Source organism: Varanus komodoensis, unplaced genomic scaffold (assembly GCF_004798865.1).
Source record: "Varanus komodoensis strain SLA01 unplaced genomic scaffold, ASM479886v1 scaffold1, whole genome shotgun sequence".
Lineage (NCBI taxonomy): Eukaryota > Metazoa > Chordata > Lepidosauria > Squamata > Varanidae > Varanus > Varanus komodoensis.
Genome location: NW_025335268.1, coordinates 115,369,016 through 115,386,143, shown reverse-complemented (window position 1 = coordinate 115,386,143; position 17,128 = coordinate 115,369,016). Strand labels below are relative to the sequence as shown.

Sequence of the window (17,128 nt, the reverse complement as noted above, 5' to 3'; positions counted from 1 at the left end):
ATGCTGGTTGTAGCTGATGGGTGTTGCAGTCCAAAACATTTGAAGGGACCAGGTTTGAGAAGGAAGCCTCGGATTATCCCAGATAATGGCATACATTGAAATACTGCTGGAAGACTTTGCTTGATTAGTATTCAGGTAGGGAATTTTCTGTGTCTTCAAGTTTATTCAATGTGTTTGATTTCCTCCTATTTCCTCCAGGCATCATCTGAAACAAGCACACTTGCATCGTTCTTGGAATATAGTCAAAGAATTCCCGCATCCAGGGAGACTCGGCATGTCTTCCAGAAGGATTTGTGTGTCTACATCATTTCCAGAAATAACTGTTGTGAACTAAGCAGGGTAGAAATTAAGCCAGGTGGTCCTTCTAATTTTAAGGATTAAGACCCTAAGTAATAAATATCTTGATTCTACACATTTTTTGGTTCTTCTTTGATGATCACACTGATTACACTGATTATCAGTGTCAAGAGATCAGGATCCTGTGATAATCACACGCAGTTTTCTGAACAGCAGAAAGTCTTGAACACAACCAAAATCACTGAAGAAATCTTAATACCTGTAATGTTATTCTTGATCACCCATAATCTCAATAGTTTTAATGGCTCAAAACCACAAATTACAAGGTGGGGGGGGGGTCGAAAAACTCCAGGATCACACAAGTCAATTTTTCCTGAAGCTAGCAACATGGAAAAGAATGGGGCCTTCTTAGTGAATCAGATCCATGACAATTAGTTGGATCAGGTCCAAAAGATGCTGAAATTCCCTCCCTATGGAAACCTGTGTTCATAATGATAGTTTACTAAAAGAGGGAGCCAACCTGCACTTCTTGTTTTATGCAGGTGAGGCTGTGAGAAAACTTTAAGTCACCTTTCCCCAGTCTGGTGCCTTCCATGCTGGCTGGGTATGGCAGGATTTGAAGTCCAACCCATCTGGTCAGAGCAGGCTGCTGTAAGTGTCCAAGTTTCTTTGAGGCAGTGGGGACAAAGGACCGGAGGAAGGCATAGGTGAGCAAATGCTGGGAACCCTAAGATGCTTTGTCTATTTTGCTTTCAGTTAACATCAGCAAAGTGCATTGTTTGTGCCACATTTCATTTCAGAGTTCTTAGGAGTAAAATGACTATAGGCAAAGACTTTCAGTAAGCTTGAGGGTCTGCGAGAAAGATTTTTTAAAATGAAAAGAAAGTAAGATTGCTGTCAGATATTATCAGCTGGCATTTTTTGAAAGCTACCTGTTGCCTGTGAATGCTTTTACACAGAGATGTTCACACTCATGAAAGAACTAGAGCTTAAATTATAATTCTTGGTCAACTATGATTTCAGTAGTTTGAAGACTCAAAGCCATGTATTACAGAGAAGGGCACCAAATGTGAATGCTTTGATATTGGTCAAGTTCATATGTCGTGACAATTCACTGTGGTAATAAGACACAGTGGGCTCATTGTTAACCAGGCAACTGGCAATGTCTCTGACAGATCATTGGGTTCACAATGGGGGTGTCACCCCTTTTCTCCAATTCCTCCACCCCTCATTCCTCCTGTGGGTAGCCAGTGGATTTTTCTGCAATACCAACTTAGTTTTTTATGTTCTTGTCCAAAAAGAAAAAAAAGGTGTCTCATCAATACCCTGCTCTAAAAAGTACCCAGAGTTTTGACAGCTAGCTAGCTGTCAAAATTTCTTTCCCACCCAATAGGTTTCTAGGATGTACTTTTGCACTCTTAGTCTGGGCCTTTGCACACTGTTTATTTGAGGGAGACCAGCAGCAAGAAGTCACAGCATTCCCTGGATTCCTTGATTGCCACTCATTCTGTTTTGTTCAGTATGTCCCAATTTTGAAGCATAAAAAGTACTTTATGAATTGAGGAGCAAAGCCTAGAGGATAGGTGAAATTTTGCTTTTTGAGGGTACAATGTTATGTAGATTTGAATGGGAAGGAGATTTTAAAAAATAAATGAAAAAAAGCCTTCCTGTCTTGCTGGAACACTAAAGAATCAACACTGTAACATTTTGCTGTAGGTCTTCTTTGTTTTGAATATTTTTGTGTTATTTGCAAAATCTCTTCACTGCTCATTCCTAATTCCAGGTGATTTATGATCAAGTCATAAAGCACCAGCCCCGATGCAGATCCTTGGTAAAGCATCCATTCTTTCTTGTCCCCATTGTGAAAACTAATTATGTTGGAACATTTTGCTATATGTACCAGAATGTATGTACAGGTGGTCCCCAGTTTATGTATATATTTTACCTTTTTATGTATATAAAACATGAAACACAAACTGTTTTAAACATGACACAGCATTGTTATTATGATAATAATAAAGTAATAAAGATGACATCTCACCTTTCTCCAGTCACTTTATTATTTTCACTTTAGTTTCCATCGTTATTGTTTGCCTTTTCTTTGATGCATCACCTGCACTTGCATTGGATTCACACTTTGGAGGCATGGTCACAAGGGCATATGCTAAAGAAAAAACAAAGGGGAACTATGTGCCTTGACATGCCCAAGAAACACACTGGCTTGGGTACACTTGAGCTGATGCCATGGAATGAAAAGCAGTGAATACTGTATCTCTAGGGAACTATGCAGCCACTGGTGATATGTCACCAAATGTGTTGTATCGTTCCCTAGAGATAGCCATAACCACTGTATTTCTAGGGAACTACACACCCACTGATGATGCATTCCCAAATGCTTTGTGTAGTTCCCTAGAGATATTGAGAGCTTTTTGCTAAATATAGTCATATAGAGTTTATAGCATTCATAAGTATGGGTTGTTCATAACTCAGGGACTATGTATATTAAGAAAAAGTGATGGGGAGGTGTTTTGTTTGGTTTATGTGGGAAATTCAGCTGCTCTTCCTTCATGTTGTTATTGAGAAGAAGAAGCATGGGCACCAACAGAACTAGGCAACAAAATCTTTCCATGCTGGCCCTTGTAAAGGTGGCTATGTCAAATTGAGTTTTAGGATCATGATATCTAAAAGTGCACTAGCTACAGGTCCCCACTTTGACAAAACAAGCTACCTAAGAAGGAAAACAATGGTGCTTTAAAGTTCATGGTATTTAGAAGAATCAGAATTCTGCTTCTGGGAAATTATGTGGCTTTTTTTTAGCAAAAGAGCAACACCACTGCCACCAAATTGCATTGCCGTAGTATTGTACTATCTACTGTGAAGTATAAAATAACTAATTTTCCACATGACTTTCCTTGTTGTGTCTTGCTGATAGATTTTTCTAGTAACAGCCTTGAAGATAAATATCTTTTCCAAGAGACATATTAAACATTGTGAAATCTCAGGCAAAGCACAAGATCCATTTTCATGATTTATTTTATTTTTTGAACAAGCAGTAAGACTAAAAATGCCACTCATTTTAATGAAATCCTATAGCTTGCTGTCTTTCTGTTTCTTGTAATATATGTAGTTTTACTATTACACATTTGATTGGTTTTTTTTCCATGTTGGGCAGAGCAACCTGACCTGCTACTGAAGATGGAAGTGTGGTTGGATTTGGCAAAAGTGCTGATCTGGCAGTATTTGTCTCACTTTCAGATTCCCAACAGAAAGTTTAAGGGCATAGCAGTACCATCAGTGAGATCCCCACAGCAGGGCCCCTGAAGCTCATCAGTGGAAGGGGACTTAAAAACAAAGCAAGGGGCCAACCCTCAGACCACCTCTTACCTTCTGTGCAGCAAGCTCTCAGAGCTGTGGTCCGCAGCTCTTGCCCACATGCGCACACAGCATTGACCTGTTCCTAGAAGCTAAAAAGCCAAAATCTCATCATTTGGGCCTGATCAGAATCCTTGTTATGATCGAGAGGGCGAGAAGGGAAGTAGATAAGGTACACAAAAAATGCCAGACTATCACACAAAACACACTGTCCAAGTGAATGTGCTTTTGTGGAATCTCTCCCACCCCTGTCCCCCTTAAAAAAAAAGCAGTAGACCTCATCTAAACTGTTTTGCTGCCCAAACAGTAACATACAAGGATCACACTGTTGTATATGCGCATTATGTCTAACCTCGGGGCACACACGAGAGGCTAACCATTTGGGCAGGACTGACAGCTCAGAATCTGAGGATGAAATGGGGGCACGAGAGGCTGCCAGTTCTGGCAGGACTGATGCCTCAGACTCTGATAACAAGATGGTTGTTGAAACGGTCCCAGTCCCAGCTGCAGTTCAAGGTCTGTGCCTGCTATGGGGAAGTTTAGTTCAAGGGCAGCCAAGGGGCCCACTCAACCCACCTGTGGGAACAAGGAAGAGCAACAATGTCTGGAGGGAAGTGATTTAGAAATGGGGAGTCTATTGGATGGGGAACTCAACTGAACCCACCTGATAGTCCATTTCTACAGTTGTAGGGTGGCCCAACTGGGATCTCTGAGGGAGGAGTGCAGGCATGCCTGGGACAGATGCAGAAGGATTCATAAGGAAAGCTTTGGGTGAAGAGGGCAGAGAGGGTTCAACAGCCCACTTGGTGCATGCTCAGAGACTTCCATGTAAAATAAATATGTTTGGCAAAGAAGCGCTGGTGAGACTATCACTGCCGAGAGGGAGAAGCACGGTCCATGGCGCACACAAAGATGGCATGCAACTTGAGTGCTCCTTCAGTGCCCCCATCAAGCACAGACAATGAGAAGGTGCCACTTTAGGATTCTGCTTCAATGATCCAATAACTGTGCAACTGTCTATATATTAGACTGAAGTTGCCAAGGGTCAGACTATAACCCTAACCCTTTAAAAAAGGAAAGTACAAGTGATCTTACATTCTGACTTCAGGTGCTTCCGTGCTTGAAGTCAGGATGTTGGATTAAGTAGGTTGCAATTGTAACTTGTACTTTTGTTGGGGATGACAGATATATTTGCTTCCCTTTTTAAATCAAGAAATCATTATCTTCCTTTAAAAAAAGATAATTCAAAAGTGGAGTGGGGGGGGGGGGTCGGGAATGGCTGAAGTGGTTCCTGAAGAAGCCGGCTCTGCATTCCTGTCACCTTTCTCAGCAAGGAAAGGCAAGGGGCTTCAGGAAGTGGAAGAAGCTCCAACTGACCAGGTTGGGAGGTTGCATGACTAATCTGACTCAGATCTGCTTTTAGGAGCCTCAGAGAACAAGATCCTGTGACCACTGGTACAGACTGAACAGACTGAAGATAAAACCAGATAAGTGAACAGTACCTAGAAAAGAAGCCCAGAAAGTATTTTTCTTGTACACATTGCCAGTAAGCTTGAATTCAGAGATCCAGCAATAAATATAGGATGTAAAATGGAAAGCATTTTAGCACAGCTTAAAAATAAGGATGAAAAGGAAAGTACATTTGAATCATGGACTCCCTTGGACAATCTGTACTCCACCATGGATTTGTTTTGCATCACAATAAGCTGTTTATAAGCTGCTGCTGTTGAGTGAAAAGTCTGTGTCCTAACTCTTGCTAAGTAAAGGTTCCATAGAAGAGGGTGAGAAAAGAGATCAGGCAAAGACTGTCCTACAGCCTCCTCACACTGTTTTATTTTTCATTATATACAAATGCAAAGAGGGGTTTCTTAAAAAAAAAAAAAAAAGGACTGGCACACCAAGACAGAACTTTTCCAGTTCTTCAGTCAGAAGCTTGCCTACTCAACATGTAAATGCCAACTGTTCCTTGTACATCAAAGCATTTCTGTCAGAAGTATAGGTGGGAGTTAATGGCACCATAATTTATGTAGTCGATGATCTAGCAAAGTAACCTTATCAGCAAGCAAAATGATCTTATCAGCATCTAACTCTTATAAATATAGTCTCAGTAGGATGGCATACAATATGAGAAGAAAAAATGGTTTCCAGTCAATATCCCTGTACTAGTTCAATGCAATTTAGGAAGGAAAAGCTCCAGTTAAGGACAGTGTCAATTATCTCAATGGTCCAGGCATGTCTGTACTAAGCGGGGGAAATGATGTTTTCCAAGAAAGCATTTCATTTTTCTCCTACTGCACTGATGAACAAACTCTTATAATTGCAGGGGTTGAAAAACCAGCAGGTCCTGTAATCTGATTTGATTCTAATGCGTTAGAATTGGGCTTATCTAAAGACACCCAGGTCTGACAGATAAAATAACTTCTTGATTAAAATCTAGATCAAAAGCAAAGTACCTGTGTTGAGCACATGTGAACTGTTAAGCTGTGGTACCACACACTTATAGGGGAAGGAAACAAGAAATCCTCAGCACTACCAATTTTCTTCAAAAATGTACTAATCATGGGACCCTAATCATGAAGAAAATGTCTGTCTGTCTAGATTCCAGGAGAAGGATTACATACCCGATTAATCATCATTACATTACCACATCCTGAGTAGGTACATCCCTTATTTCTGTAGGGGGTCCCCCATCTTTGGAACCATTTCCTGCTGCAGCACCCTAAGGCCTGAATTTGCCATCTTTTCGGTGACAGGCCAAGACAGCCTTAGAAGTGGAGGTGTTTAAGGATCTCCTTGGTTATCCAGGGGTCTGAGGGAGTGAGTCTTCTTTGCTGGGACTTTTTACTGTATTTTTACTATATTTTAAAGCTATTTTAAATTAATTTTAAATTCATTAACATTGCTTTTTATGATATTTGTACTTTTTTAGTGTTTTGTTTATACATGGTTGTAAACCACCTGGAAGAGCTTTGATTACGAGGTGGTATAGAAATTATTGTAGAAATAATAAATCATTATTATGTTAACTCATTATTATCATTATTACAACAAATCATTATAATAAAGGTATTTACTCCAAGAGTAGTTTCACTGAGGTCAGTGTGGTTTCTTTCATGATAATAATGCTTCAGATCACAGCCCAGTATCACTTGCAGAGCAATTTTGCAAATAAACACTGAAGCTGTTTACAAGGTGACCAGGTTCAAACCAGTTCTACAGGATGCGGGAAGAGGAGTCTTAGCACTTTTCTCGGGTCACTCCAATTGCCATATGTCAAAGCTAGGAAAATATGACCCCCCCACCCCCCCCCACCCACTTCCTCTAAGTGTGAGAAAAAGATGAGCAACCATTCTGGAATATAAACTGTTCTTCTTCTGGCAGCAGCTCAGGGAACTCTCTGAAAGTTGTTTGCACCATGGGAAGATGAGGCTAACTAATGAACAGGCTACAGACAGCAGTGCCATCACATTCCCTTAATACTGCCATTGTAAATGTGGTAATAGAATAAACTGACCTTTCATCAGGAAAAAAAAAGAACTTCCCCTGCCAAAAAGGGCCAGCGTAAACAACTACACTAGCACTGAGAACATGGCTTATTAAATGTACTCCAGCCAGCTGAAAACAAGAGGCAGCTTTGCAAGAGCAAGGATGGGGGAATGCGAAGGACTAATCACTGTAACAAGGGATTTGTCTCATAAGAATGCAAGCTTCGACTTATCTTGGGAGACCCTCTGCTTTTTAATTGCTAATTTAATTAGCTCGTCTTATCCCTTAAAGGGCTGAAGACTGTTGTCTACCTATTTACTAAGCTTGCGAGCTGGCAAGAAGGAGCAGACTGAATCAATTTCTAAATCCTCTGCTATAGTTGAAAAGTAGCTCACTCACTCTTGCTCGCTCTCTCGGTAGGAGACATCCCAGCTCTATTCTTTCTATTCCCTGTTCATTTGGTAAATGCCAGCTTAAACTGAAAGAAATTGATTATACATGTACATATACATATATATATATATATATATATAGAGAGAGAGAGAGAGAGAGAGAGAGAGAGATCATTCTCCTATTAAAGCAAAATTAAATCTATTTCTGATCAGAATATCCGACAAGCTTCCCTACACTGTGGATGGATGCGAATGTTGTATCATTGCCAAGAGAAGCACCCATGGGGTGTGTTCTCTTTGCATTCTGGTACAAGGCCTGATCATGAAGTCTTGTGCGTGTTTTGTTTTCCCCCTGATATTGCATCTCTGTGTAGCTCACTGTGAAGATGATTCATGGTTCCTGTTTTACACACTATATCAGCAGTGGAAAGGGATCCTTAGCCCATGAGAGTTCAAATAGAAAACCCATTTGCTTTACAGGTCAAACTGCAAAGGCATCTTGCCCTTCACCTGCTGTGGGATCTTTACAATGCAATCCTAAGTAAGATGGCTCAGAATCAAGTCTCTCTAACCTGATTTACATGACATGACAGCCTGCCTTGGCTTAATTCACCCACAGGGGCTGTTAAATTGTGCTGGAGTCTGCCATACTTGCTGTAGAGAGGGAGCCCAACTCTTGCACATTGCAATCTGCTCAGTTAGGGGGCCGAGAGGGGCAGATGACTTAGTAGCTTCAGGTTTACCTAATGAAGCTTCTCAGGTAGAGCATGAGAACCACCACCACCCCACCTTGGAGGAAGTCCCTTGGGAACTGAAAGGAGGTGCTGGAGAAGGAATTCCTTGACCCCGTCAGGAAATGACATATGAAATGAGCAGACCAACTACAAATATGTGCAGCATTCCCACCACCTAGCCCCAGGCAGAAGGAGCCACACTGAAGGGTGAGTCAGAAGCTTTTCTGAAAAAGAAGGAAGGAGGGGAAGTCCCAGTTTGGCTTCAGCTCTTTACTTGGGCAAATGTTTCTTCGATAACTCAAAAAGAACAGTATTTCGATGCATTGTTTCAACATGTTATGCTCCAATAAGGACGTTTACAAGGTCTTTCCTGAGTCTTCAGGGGTAGGGATACACTCATTATGGCATTTGGACCAAGTGACAGGGGGTGTTTGAACATTTGTTGTTGTTAGTCACGAAGTCGTGTCCGACCCATCGTGACCCCATGGTCAACATTCTTCCAGGCCTTCCTGTCCTTCACCATCTCCCAGAGTCCACGCAAACTCACACCAACTGCTTCAGTGACTCCATCCAGCCACCTCATCCTCTGCCATCCCCTTCTTCTTTTGCCATCTATTGTGCCCAGCATTAGGCTCTTCTCCAGGGAGTCCTTCCTTCTCATTAGGTGGCCAAAGTATTTGAGTTTCATCTTCAGTATCTGGCCTTCTAAAGAGCAGTCAGGGTTGATCTCCTCTAGGACTGACCAGTTTGATCGCCTTGCAGTCCAAGGGACTCGCAGGAGTCTCCTCCAGCACCACAATTCAAAGGGCTCAATCCTTCAGCGCTCAGCCTTCCTTATGGTCCAGCTTTCACAGCCATACATTGCAACTGGGAAAACCATAGCCTTGTCTATGCGCACTTTTGTCGGCAGGGTGATGTCTCTGCTTTTTAGTATGCTGTCTAGATTTGCCATTGCTTTCCTCCCCAGGAGCAAGCGTCTTTTAATTTCTTGGCTTCAGTCCCCATCTGCGGTGATCTTGGAGCCCAGGAAAATAAAATCTGTCACTACCTCCATTTCTTCCCCATCAATTTGCCAGGAAGTGAGAGGACTGGATGCCATGATCTTAGTTTTCTTGATGTTGAGTTTCAAGCCAACTTTTGCACTCTCCTCCTTCACCCGCATCAAGAGGCTCTTTAGTTCCTCTTCACTTTCTGTCATGAGAGTGGTATCATCTGCATATCTGAGGTTGTTGATATTTCTTCCACCAATCTTAATTCCAACTGGTGATTCATCTAGCTCCACCTTTCTCATGATATGCTCTGCATATAAGTTAAATAGGCAGGGTGACAATATACAGCCTTGCCGAACTCCTTTCTCAATTTTGAACCAATCAGTAGTTCCGTGCCCAGTTCGCACTGTTGCTTCTTGACCAACATATAGGTTTCTCAAGAGACAAAGAAGATGGTCAGGTACTCCCATCTCTTTAAGAACTTGCCACAATTAGTTGTGATCCACACAATCAAAGGCTTTAGCATAGTCAATGAAGCAGAAGTAGATGTTTTTCTGGAACTCCCTAGCTTTCTCCATGATCCAGCGTATGTTGGCAATTTGATCTCTAGTTCCTCTGCCTCTTCGAAACCCTGCCTGTACTTCTGGTAGTTCTCGGTCCACATACTGCTGGAGCCTAGCTTGTAGGATTTTGAGCATAACTTTGCTAGCATGTGAAATGAGTGCAATGGTGCAGTAGTTTGAACATTCTTTGGCATTGCCCTTCTTTGGGATTGGAATGTAAACTGACCTTTTCCAATCCTGTGGCCACTGTTCAGTTTTCCAAATTTGCTGGCATATTGAGTGTAGCACTTTTACTGCATCGTCTTTTAAGATTTTGAATAGCTCAGCTGGAATGCTGTCACCTCCACTCGCTTTGTTGTTGCTCAGACTTCCTAAGGCCCATTTGACTTCACATTCCAGGATGTCTGGCTCAAGGTCAGTGACCACTCCATCGTGGTTATCAGGGACGTTAAGCTCTTTCTTGTATAGTTCTTCTGTGCAATCTTGCCATCTCTTCTTAATCTCTTCTGCCTCTGTTAGGTCCCTGCCATTTTGGTCCTTTATCATGCCCATCCTTGCATGAAACATTCCCTTCATATCTCCAATTTTCTTGAAGAGATTTCTGGTCCTCCCTATTCTATTGTTTTCTTCTATTTCTTTGCACTGTTCATTTAAGAAGGCCTTCTTATCTCTTCTAGCTATTCTCTGGAATTCTGCATTCAAATGGGTGTATCTTTCTCTTTCTCCCTTGCCTTTCGCTTCTCTTCTTTCCTCAGCTATTTGTAAAGCTTCCTCAGACAGCCATTTTGCTTTCTTGCATTTCTTTTTCTTTGGGATGGTTTTAGTTGCTACCTCTTGTACAATGTTGCGAACCTCCACTCTGTCTATCAGATCTAATTCCTTAAATCTACTTGTCACCTCTACTGTATATTCATCAGGGATATGATTTAGATCATACCTGAGTGGCCTAGTGCATTTCCCTACTTTCTTCAATTTAAGCCTAAATTTTGCAACAAGAAGCTCATGATCTGAGCCACAGTCAGCTCCTGGTCTAGTTTTTACTGACTGTGTAGAGCTTCTCCATCTTTGGCTGCAGAGCACATCGTCAATCTGATATCTGTGTTGACGGTCTGGTGATGTTCATGTGTAGTCTTGTCTCTTGGGTTGTTGGAAAAGAGTGTTTGCTATGACCATTGTATTCTTTTGACAAAATTTTACCAGCCTGTGCCCTGTTTCATTTTGTACTCCAAGGCCAAACTTGCCTGTTATTCTGGTTAGCTTTTGGTTTCCTACTTTAGCATTTCAATCCCCCATGATGATAAGGACATCATTTTTTGGAGTTAATTCTAGAAGGTTTGTAGGCCTTCATAGAACGAGTCAACTTCAGACTCTTCAGCACCAGTGGTTGGGGCATAGACTTGGACTACTGTGGTGTTGCATGGTTTGCCTTGGATTCGAACTGAGATCATTCTGTCATTTTGAAGATTGTATCCCAGTACTGCTTTTCCTACTCTTTTATTGGCTATGAAGGCTACTCCATTTCTTCTGAGGGATTCTTGCCTGCAGTAGTATACCTGATGGTCATCTGAATTAAATTCACCCATTCCTACCCACTTTAGTTCACTGATTCCTAAGTTGTCGATGTTCAGTCTTGTCACCTCTTGTTTGACCACGTCCTGCTTGCCTTGATTCATGGATCTTACATTCCAGGTTCCTATGGAGTATAGATCTTTGCAGCATCGGACTCTCCTTTCACCACCAGATACATCTGCAACTGAGTGTCCTTTCGGCTTTGACCCAGTCACTTCATTCTTTCTGGCGCTACTAGTACTAGCCCTCCGCTCTTTCCCAGTAGCATATTGGACTCCTTCTGACCCGAGGGGCTCATCTTCCGGCGTCATATCTTTTTGCCTTTTGGTACTGTCCATGGGGTTTTCATGGCAAAGATACTGGAGTGGGTTGCCATTTCCTTCTCCAGTGGATCACGTTTTGTCAGAACTCTCATCGAAGTTAATTAAACCATGGTGGGTTGTAATTTCACACTTACCAGGCCAATTGAACTCATTTTCAAATAAGCATGTATAGAAGTGCAGTCCTGGGAAATTTTACCTGCAGCGGTGAACTGATTAACTGAAGGGGAAACTGACTTTTCAGGCAGTCAAAAAGAGTTTTCAGCTGATGAACTGATGAAATTATTCAGCAGAAAACTTACTGGTTCCTAAAAAGATCCTGCCAATTAATTGAGCACTGTGTTAAAATATATATTCAGTTCTCAGAGAGCATGTCTTAGAAGAGGATTCTGCATTTTCTCATGCAAGAGGGAACCCTTTCGGAAGATGATGTCTGAAGCAGCACATGCATACATAATGTAAAATATACAGCTTTCTCTTCAGACTTTTGTTTTATTCATATCTGAGTGTGCACAAGTTTGATTGCTATCATTTAAAGTTAATATTATTTGACACTCATCCACTTAAGTGCAATTCTATGCATATTCCAACATTAAAAAATGTCCTACAATTCCCAGCATTCTCCCCTGACCAGGGGAGACAGCCCATATGGTTTTCTCCATGCTGGTTACAAGGGTTCACAGCATCAGTTCAGCCTTCAGAGTCCAACTCTGCGATTACAGGATCTTGAAACAGGGACTCTGAAGAATCCTATGGCCTCCCCAGATGCCAGGAGTTCTTAGGATAGCACTGAAAATGTTTCTGTGTACGGGGAGGGGGGGGGCAGAATGTGGTAAAGCTGTAGAGACAGATCCAAGCATGAAAAAATACCAAAGAACCAATGAGTGAGAATGCCTACCATTTTATTATTACATTTTTGTAGTAATTAATTTCATCTATGTGAGTTTTGCATCTAACAAATGTCAGTCCCAAAATCTGTGCAATTTTAACATTTAAACTTCATAGGCAGAAAAAGCAAGACAGTGCAAGATACAAATACTAAGGTAGAATGTCTAAAACCTTGACTAAATAAAACTTATATTTTATAGTAAAATTATCCATGTATGTGGCTCAGATCATTTTTGAATTGAAGATAAATCAATAGACAAGGATAGCAAGTGACCGCCAGTGGGGAAATAAGTAGTGAGAATTAAGGGAAGGGAATCTTGGCTCAGTGGTCCTTTGAATGTAGAAGATTCCAGGGCCAATCCTCAGCAGCTTCATTCTTCACAGATGGCTGGGCTGGGAAGATTTGTCTGGATGACATCCTGGGGCATCATCATCAGTCAAAGGAAGACAGTATTGGAGTGGTACATGGCACAGTACTGGTCCTTTGATTTGACTCAGTCTAAGGCTGTTCATATTTTCTGTAATGGAACTGTAATAGCTTGTTGTTAAAATTACTCCTAAGTTCACCAAAGCAAAAGATCTCCTTGCTTCACAGTCTATCACTGCATAATCAATAATGGCGGATTATTCTGTGGTGCTGGTCACAATCCTGAGCCTGATAGCACCTCTGGATTTGTGGTTCCTCTGTGGAGAGATTTGCAGGGGGGTTTTTACCCTCTGCGCATCCTTCATATGTGAGTCAATTGGGCCTGAAGTGGATCTCAGGAGGATGAAATGAAAACAGGAGTGCTCACGCACACACATTCTCTCACTGCCCTATGGCCACTGGGCAGCGTATGGTGAGAGTCAGGAAAAAGAAACTACTGGAGTCCAATTGAACTATTTCAAATTGTGCCAGTAATTTGGGGATTTAGCCCCTAGAAGTGGAAGCTCCTCACATTCTTAGCAGTAGTCCATTGTAGTCATGTAGACCTTCCTCGGTGATGGACATCATTGCAAATTACAGTTTTGCATTTCTGACCACAGGACCTTAATGGCAAATCCTTTCTGTCATTTCCTTCTGCAAAACAGAACAAAATGGATTTAGGAAATCTTTAGGAAACCAGCTCTACCTAACAAATTGGTGCACAAAACCCCTTAAGGATACAAATCCTAGGAATACTTGAGACAGAAAAAAGCCCTACAGCTCCCAAAATTGGCTGTCTGGGGAAAGCCGGAAGTTGTAGGGCTTTTTCTTGCCCAAAACTGCATAGGATCACATTTTATGTCTCTCACAAGATTGGCGGATTATGGGGAGTCCAGCTGCTCATGCCACCAGTGATGCAAAGTGGGTCAGGAAGCAAAGACATCTTATAATCCTGGGCATCTGATCAATTCAATGTATTTATTATAAATATTATATACAAAAGTGAGAAATAGTTTGCTCATTCTACTGGCAGCTATGGGGAGGGAGCCAGTGACACACTACTGCTAGCACTATTGATTTTAGGACAGCAGAAACCAATCTTGCTTGTCAATAACACTTGGAAGCACCAAGATAGCACACTGCTGTTTCCTCCCTAGATTGCCTTATTATTCTGCACAGCAATTGCAGCATTTCCAGAAGCTATGAAAAAGACCCAAAGTGATTTCTTAAAGTGCCACCTTCCAGGCATTAAGACCTACAAAGCTAACTCCCTCTGCCGGGATATTCAATAGCACACTCTGTTGCCTACATCCCGCCTTTTCCCCCTCCTCCGTTGCATATTGCTGGCCACATTGGCAAATAATAGGAACTGCACTTGCCAAATAGGCCTGCTTTCTCTTTAAGCTATTTGCTCGGTTTGGCTGGAAAAATATACAGCAATCCTGGAAAGAAGACAGAGACCACCCACTTTCTAAGAAGCCTGTTCTTTCTAAGCTTTAAACAAATCTGTTCAAATTATTTCAGATATAATTCATACATAAATATGAAGATTAAAACTTACTCATGAACAAAAATAAATGCTGCATGAAATTCTATAGTTTTGCATTGCATTTGAAATTTTGCAATTTGTGGCATGATCACAGTCATGATTCATTGCTTGCATTTACCCGTGAGCCACTTACATTCAAATCATCAATTACTGGCAAGCTCAGGGCTTTTTGATGAGTGCTGATTTTGGCTCTTTATTGCAGGTTTATTTCAGGCTCATGAAATATTGAAAAAGTTACAAATCAACATGTTAACATCATTGACATTTACTATATGGGATTTTAGAATGGAAGAGAAGACATTTCCAGATAAGCTGTGTTGGAATTTTGAACTTGGAAGATTACAGGCATCCTGGGGAAGGCAGAAAGAACACAGAGGCAAATTTTGAAGGAGAGGGAGTTAGCAATACCACTGCTTTGTATGTCTTAATGCCTGGAAGGTGGCACTTAGGTGACCATTTTTGACTGCCTACATGTTTGGCCATGGAGTACAACCGGTTGGAGATGATGTACCACCAGAAAACTATGTATGCTGATGGGACCTGTCCCATTTCCTCCCTGTGCTCTCCCATCCCTGAAAGCCCTTCTCCAAGGTCACTTGCAACCTCAAGAAAAAAATCTGTTTTTCCATGCGAGCTGCAAGGGCAGAGGTAGAGCATGCTGACTTCAGACCCCCAACTCCAATCTCAGAGCAAGTTCTCTGGGCTCCACAGTTTCTAGACAGTGTCTGGACAGCCATGGCATTGTGTTCTTTATCAGTCAAACTAGCATTATACTAAAAAAGAAAGAAAAGGAAATGTTGGCTGCTTTCAGTAACCTGTTCTTCAATATGTTGTCAACTTGTCATAAATATATCATATAATGCAAAATAATATTTTGCACCTGTAAAGTGGATTTTCAGTGTTCCAAGCACTTCATATACATTTCTTAACAGATATTACAACAACCCTTTTAGGTAAGACAATAGGTTGGATCCAAAGTTTCCTTTCTGTCAATGGAAGGGGTCTCCATTTGATGGAAAGGCTTGTGCTACTGATGAATGGAAGAAATAGCTGGCCCAGGCCAGTATTTTTAGCCCCGTATTGCAGATGGGAAGGCACAGTGAGAGTCACTTGTCTCCAGTTGCCTAAATAAGTTCATGGCTGAGGGAGATTTAAACCAGGGACAGCCCAGGTTGATTAAAATCAATTTGATCTGGTGGATGTTTGCAAAATGTAGCACATAAAGACATAGCCAGAACTATGGATAATTTTATTCTGATTTTTTAAAGACAATCCTAATCATTTTCAAAGAAATGACAGTAGTTTTGTTCTTGGTATACATCATTACATTTCTGAATTGATTTCAGCTTAAAACAGCCTAAAGGTTTCAGATTTGAAAGAAATAAGATGCTGAAATGAGACACAGACAGCAAAAATAGGACAGAACTTCAATACTTCTTTGAGTTGCCTTGGTGATAACCAAAAGGGTCAAGAGAAGCTGATATCAACAAAGGTTTATGCTGTGTCTAGAATTCAATTTCCTCTTCCTTTTCTTTTAATATCAAAGACATATGCACAGGCATGGGTAGCAAAGGGGAAATGCACCATATATGAAGGCTGTGATGTAAAACCAACATTTCATCAAATATCACTATGGCAATTAAAGCATGCAAATGGGGAACTTCATACACACAGTACTGAAAAACTAATGATAAGCCTCCCTTCCTGGGTGAATTACCTCAAGGAAAGCCTGTTCATGTGGTTCTAGCCATGTAAAAGAGCGCATATCACAGAGAGGGACACATGCAGCATCTTCTGATGATTGGCATGTAAACAAGTGAGTCCACCGTAAACAGAATCAAAAGGCACTGGAGGTACCATCATGAATGCATTACCATAGGGCAGGACCATTGGAAGCTGCCAATGTTCTACCAAAGCAGGCCACTGGTCCCTTTAGCCCAGTCTTCTCAACGCTACTGGCAGTGACTTTCCAAGCTTTCAGGTGGGAGGTTTTCCAGGACCCACTGTGGGCCCTTCTGCATGCAAAGCATGAGCTGCACCATTCAGCTATAGCCCCGTCCTCCATGTGGTCCGGCAGCTCATGGCATCACTTTAAAGTGTGTGTGTGGCTGCGGTTGGACTGCAACTCGGATCAGGCCCAGCCAGCAGAGCCAGTGACGAGGGACGATGAGGGCTACATGCCAGCAACATCTGGAGGGCCACATGTTCCCCACTCCTGACAGATATAAAAGTTACTTCCAACATATCATCACAATCCAGTGTGGGAAAGTGATACAATCCAAGGGGATGTCATAGATGAAGGGCACAGCTATGCAGCAAAGAGCAGTCTTGATTTTCTGCGGTCACGGTCACTGGTGTCAGTCTGCTTTCACCCCTGTACAGGGCTTCCTCACTCTCTTCAATAAGGAATCTTTGCAATCTACAACAGTCCCTTGCACAAATGCACACCCACACAGTAATGGTAGGCTTTCCCATAGCATATAATTCTTTTCTAATTTATTCTTTAATTATTAATTAATTCTTTTCTTTTCTATAATTCTTTAATTATGGCCTGATCTTTTGA

The 17,128-nt window shown here is 41.6% G+C and overlaps 1 protein-coding gene and 1 long non-coding RNA gene across 7 annotated transcripts in view; one reads left to right on the top strand and one right to left on the bottom strand.

The window, feature by feature from the left end:
• LOC123028982 overlaps positions 1-2,342 on the top strand; it is a 5,764-nt gene extending 3,422 nt beyond the window's left edge. For both annotated transcript variants that reach the window (XR_006415812.1, XR_006415811.1), the window contains exon 2: positions 199-2,342. This is a non-coding gene — a long non-coding RNA (uncharacterized LOC123028982). The remainder of the gene's footprint in view (positions 1-198) is intronic.
• Positions 2,343-12,607: 10,265 nt separating this feature from the next.
• MOB3C (MOB kinase activator 3C) overlaps positions 12,608-17,128 on the bottom strand; it is a 33,715-nt gene continuing 29,194 nt past the window's right edge. For all 5 annotated transcript variants that reach the window (XM_044441386.1, XM_044441351.1, XM_044441368.1 and 2 more), the window contains one exon: positions 12,608-13,670. In XM_044441386.1, the coding sequence (XP_044297321.1) occupies positions 13,573-13,670 (98 nt within the window). In that variant the 3' untranslated portion in view covers positions 12,608-13,572. The remainder of the gene's footprint in view (positions 13,671-17,128) is intronic.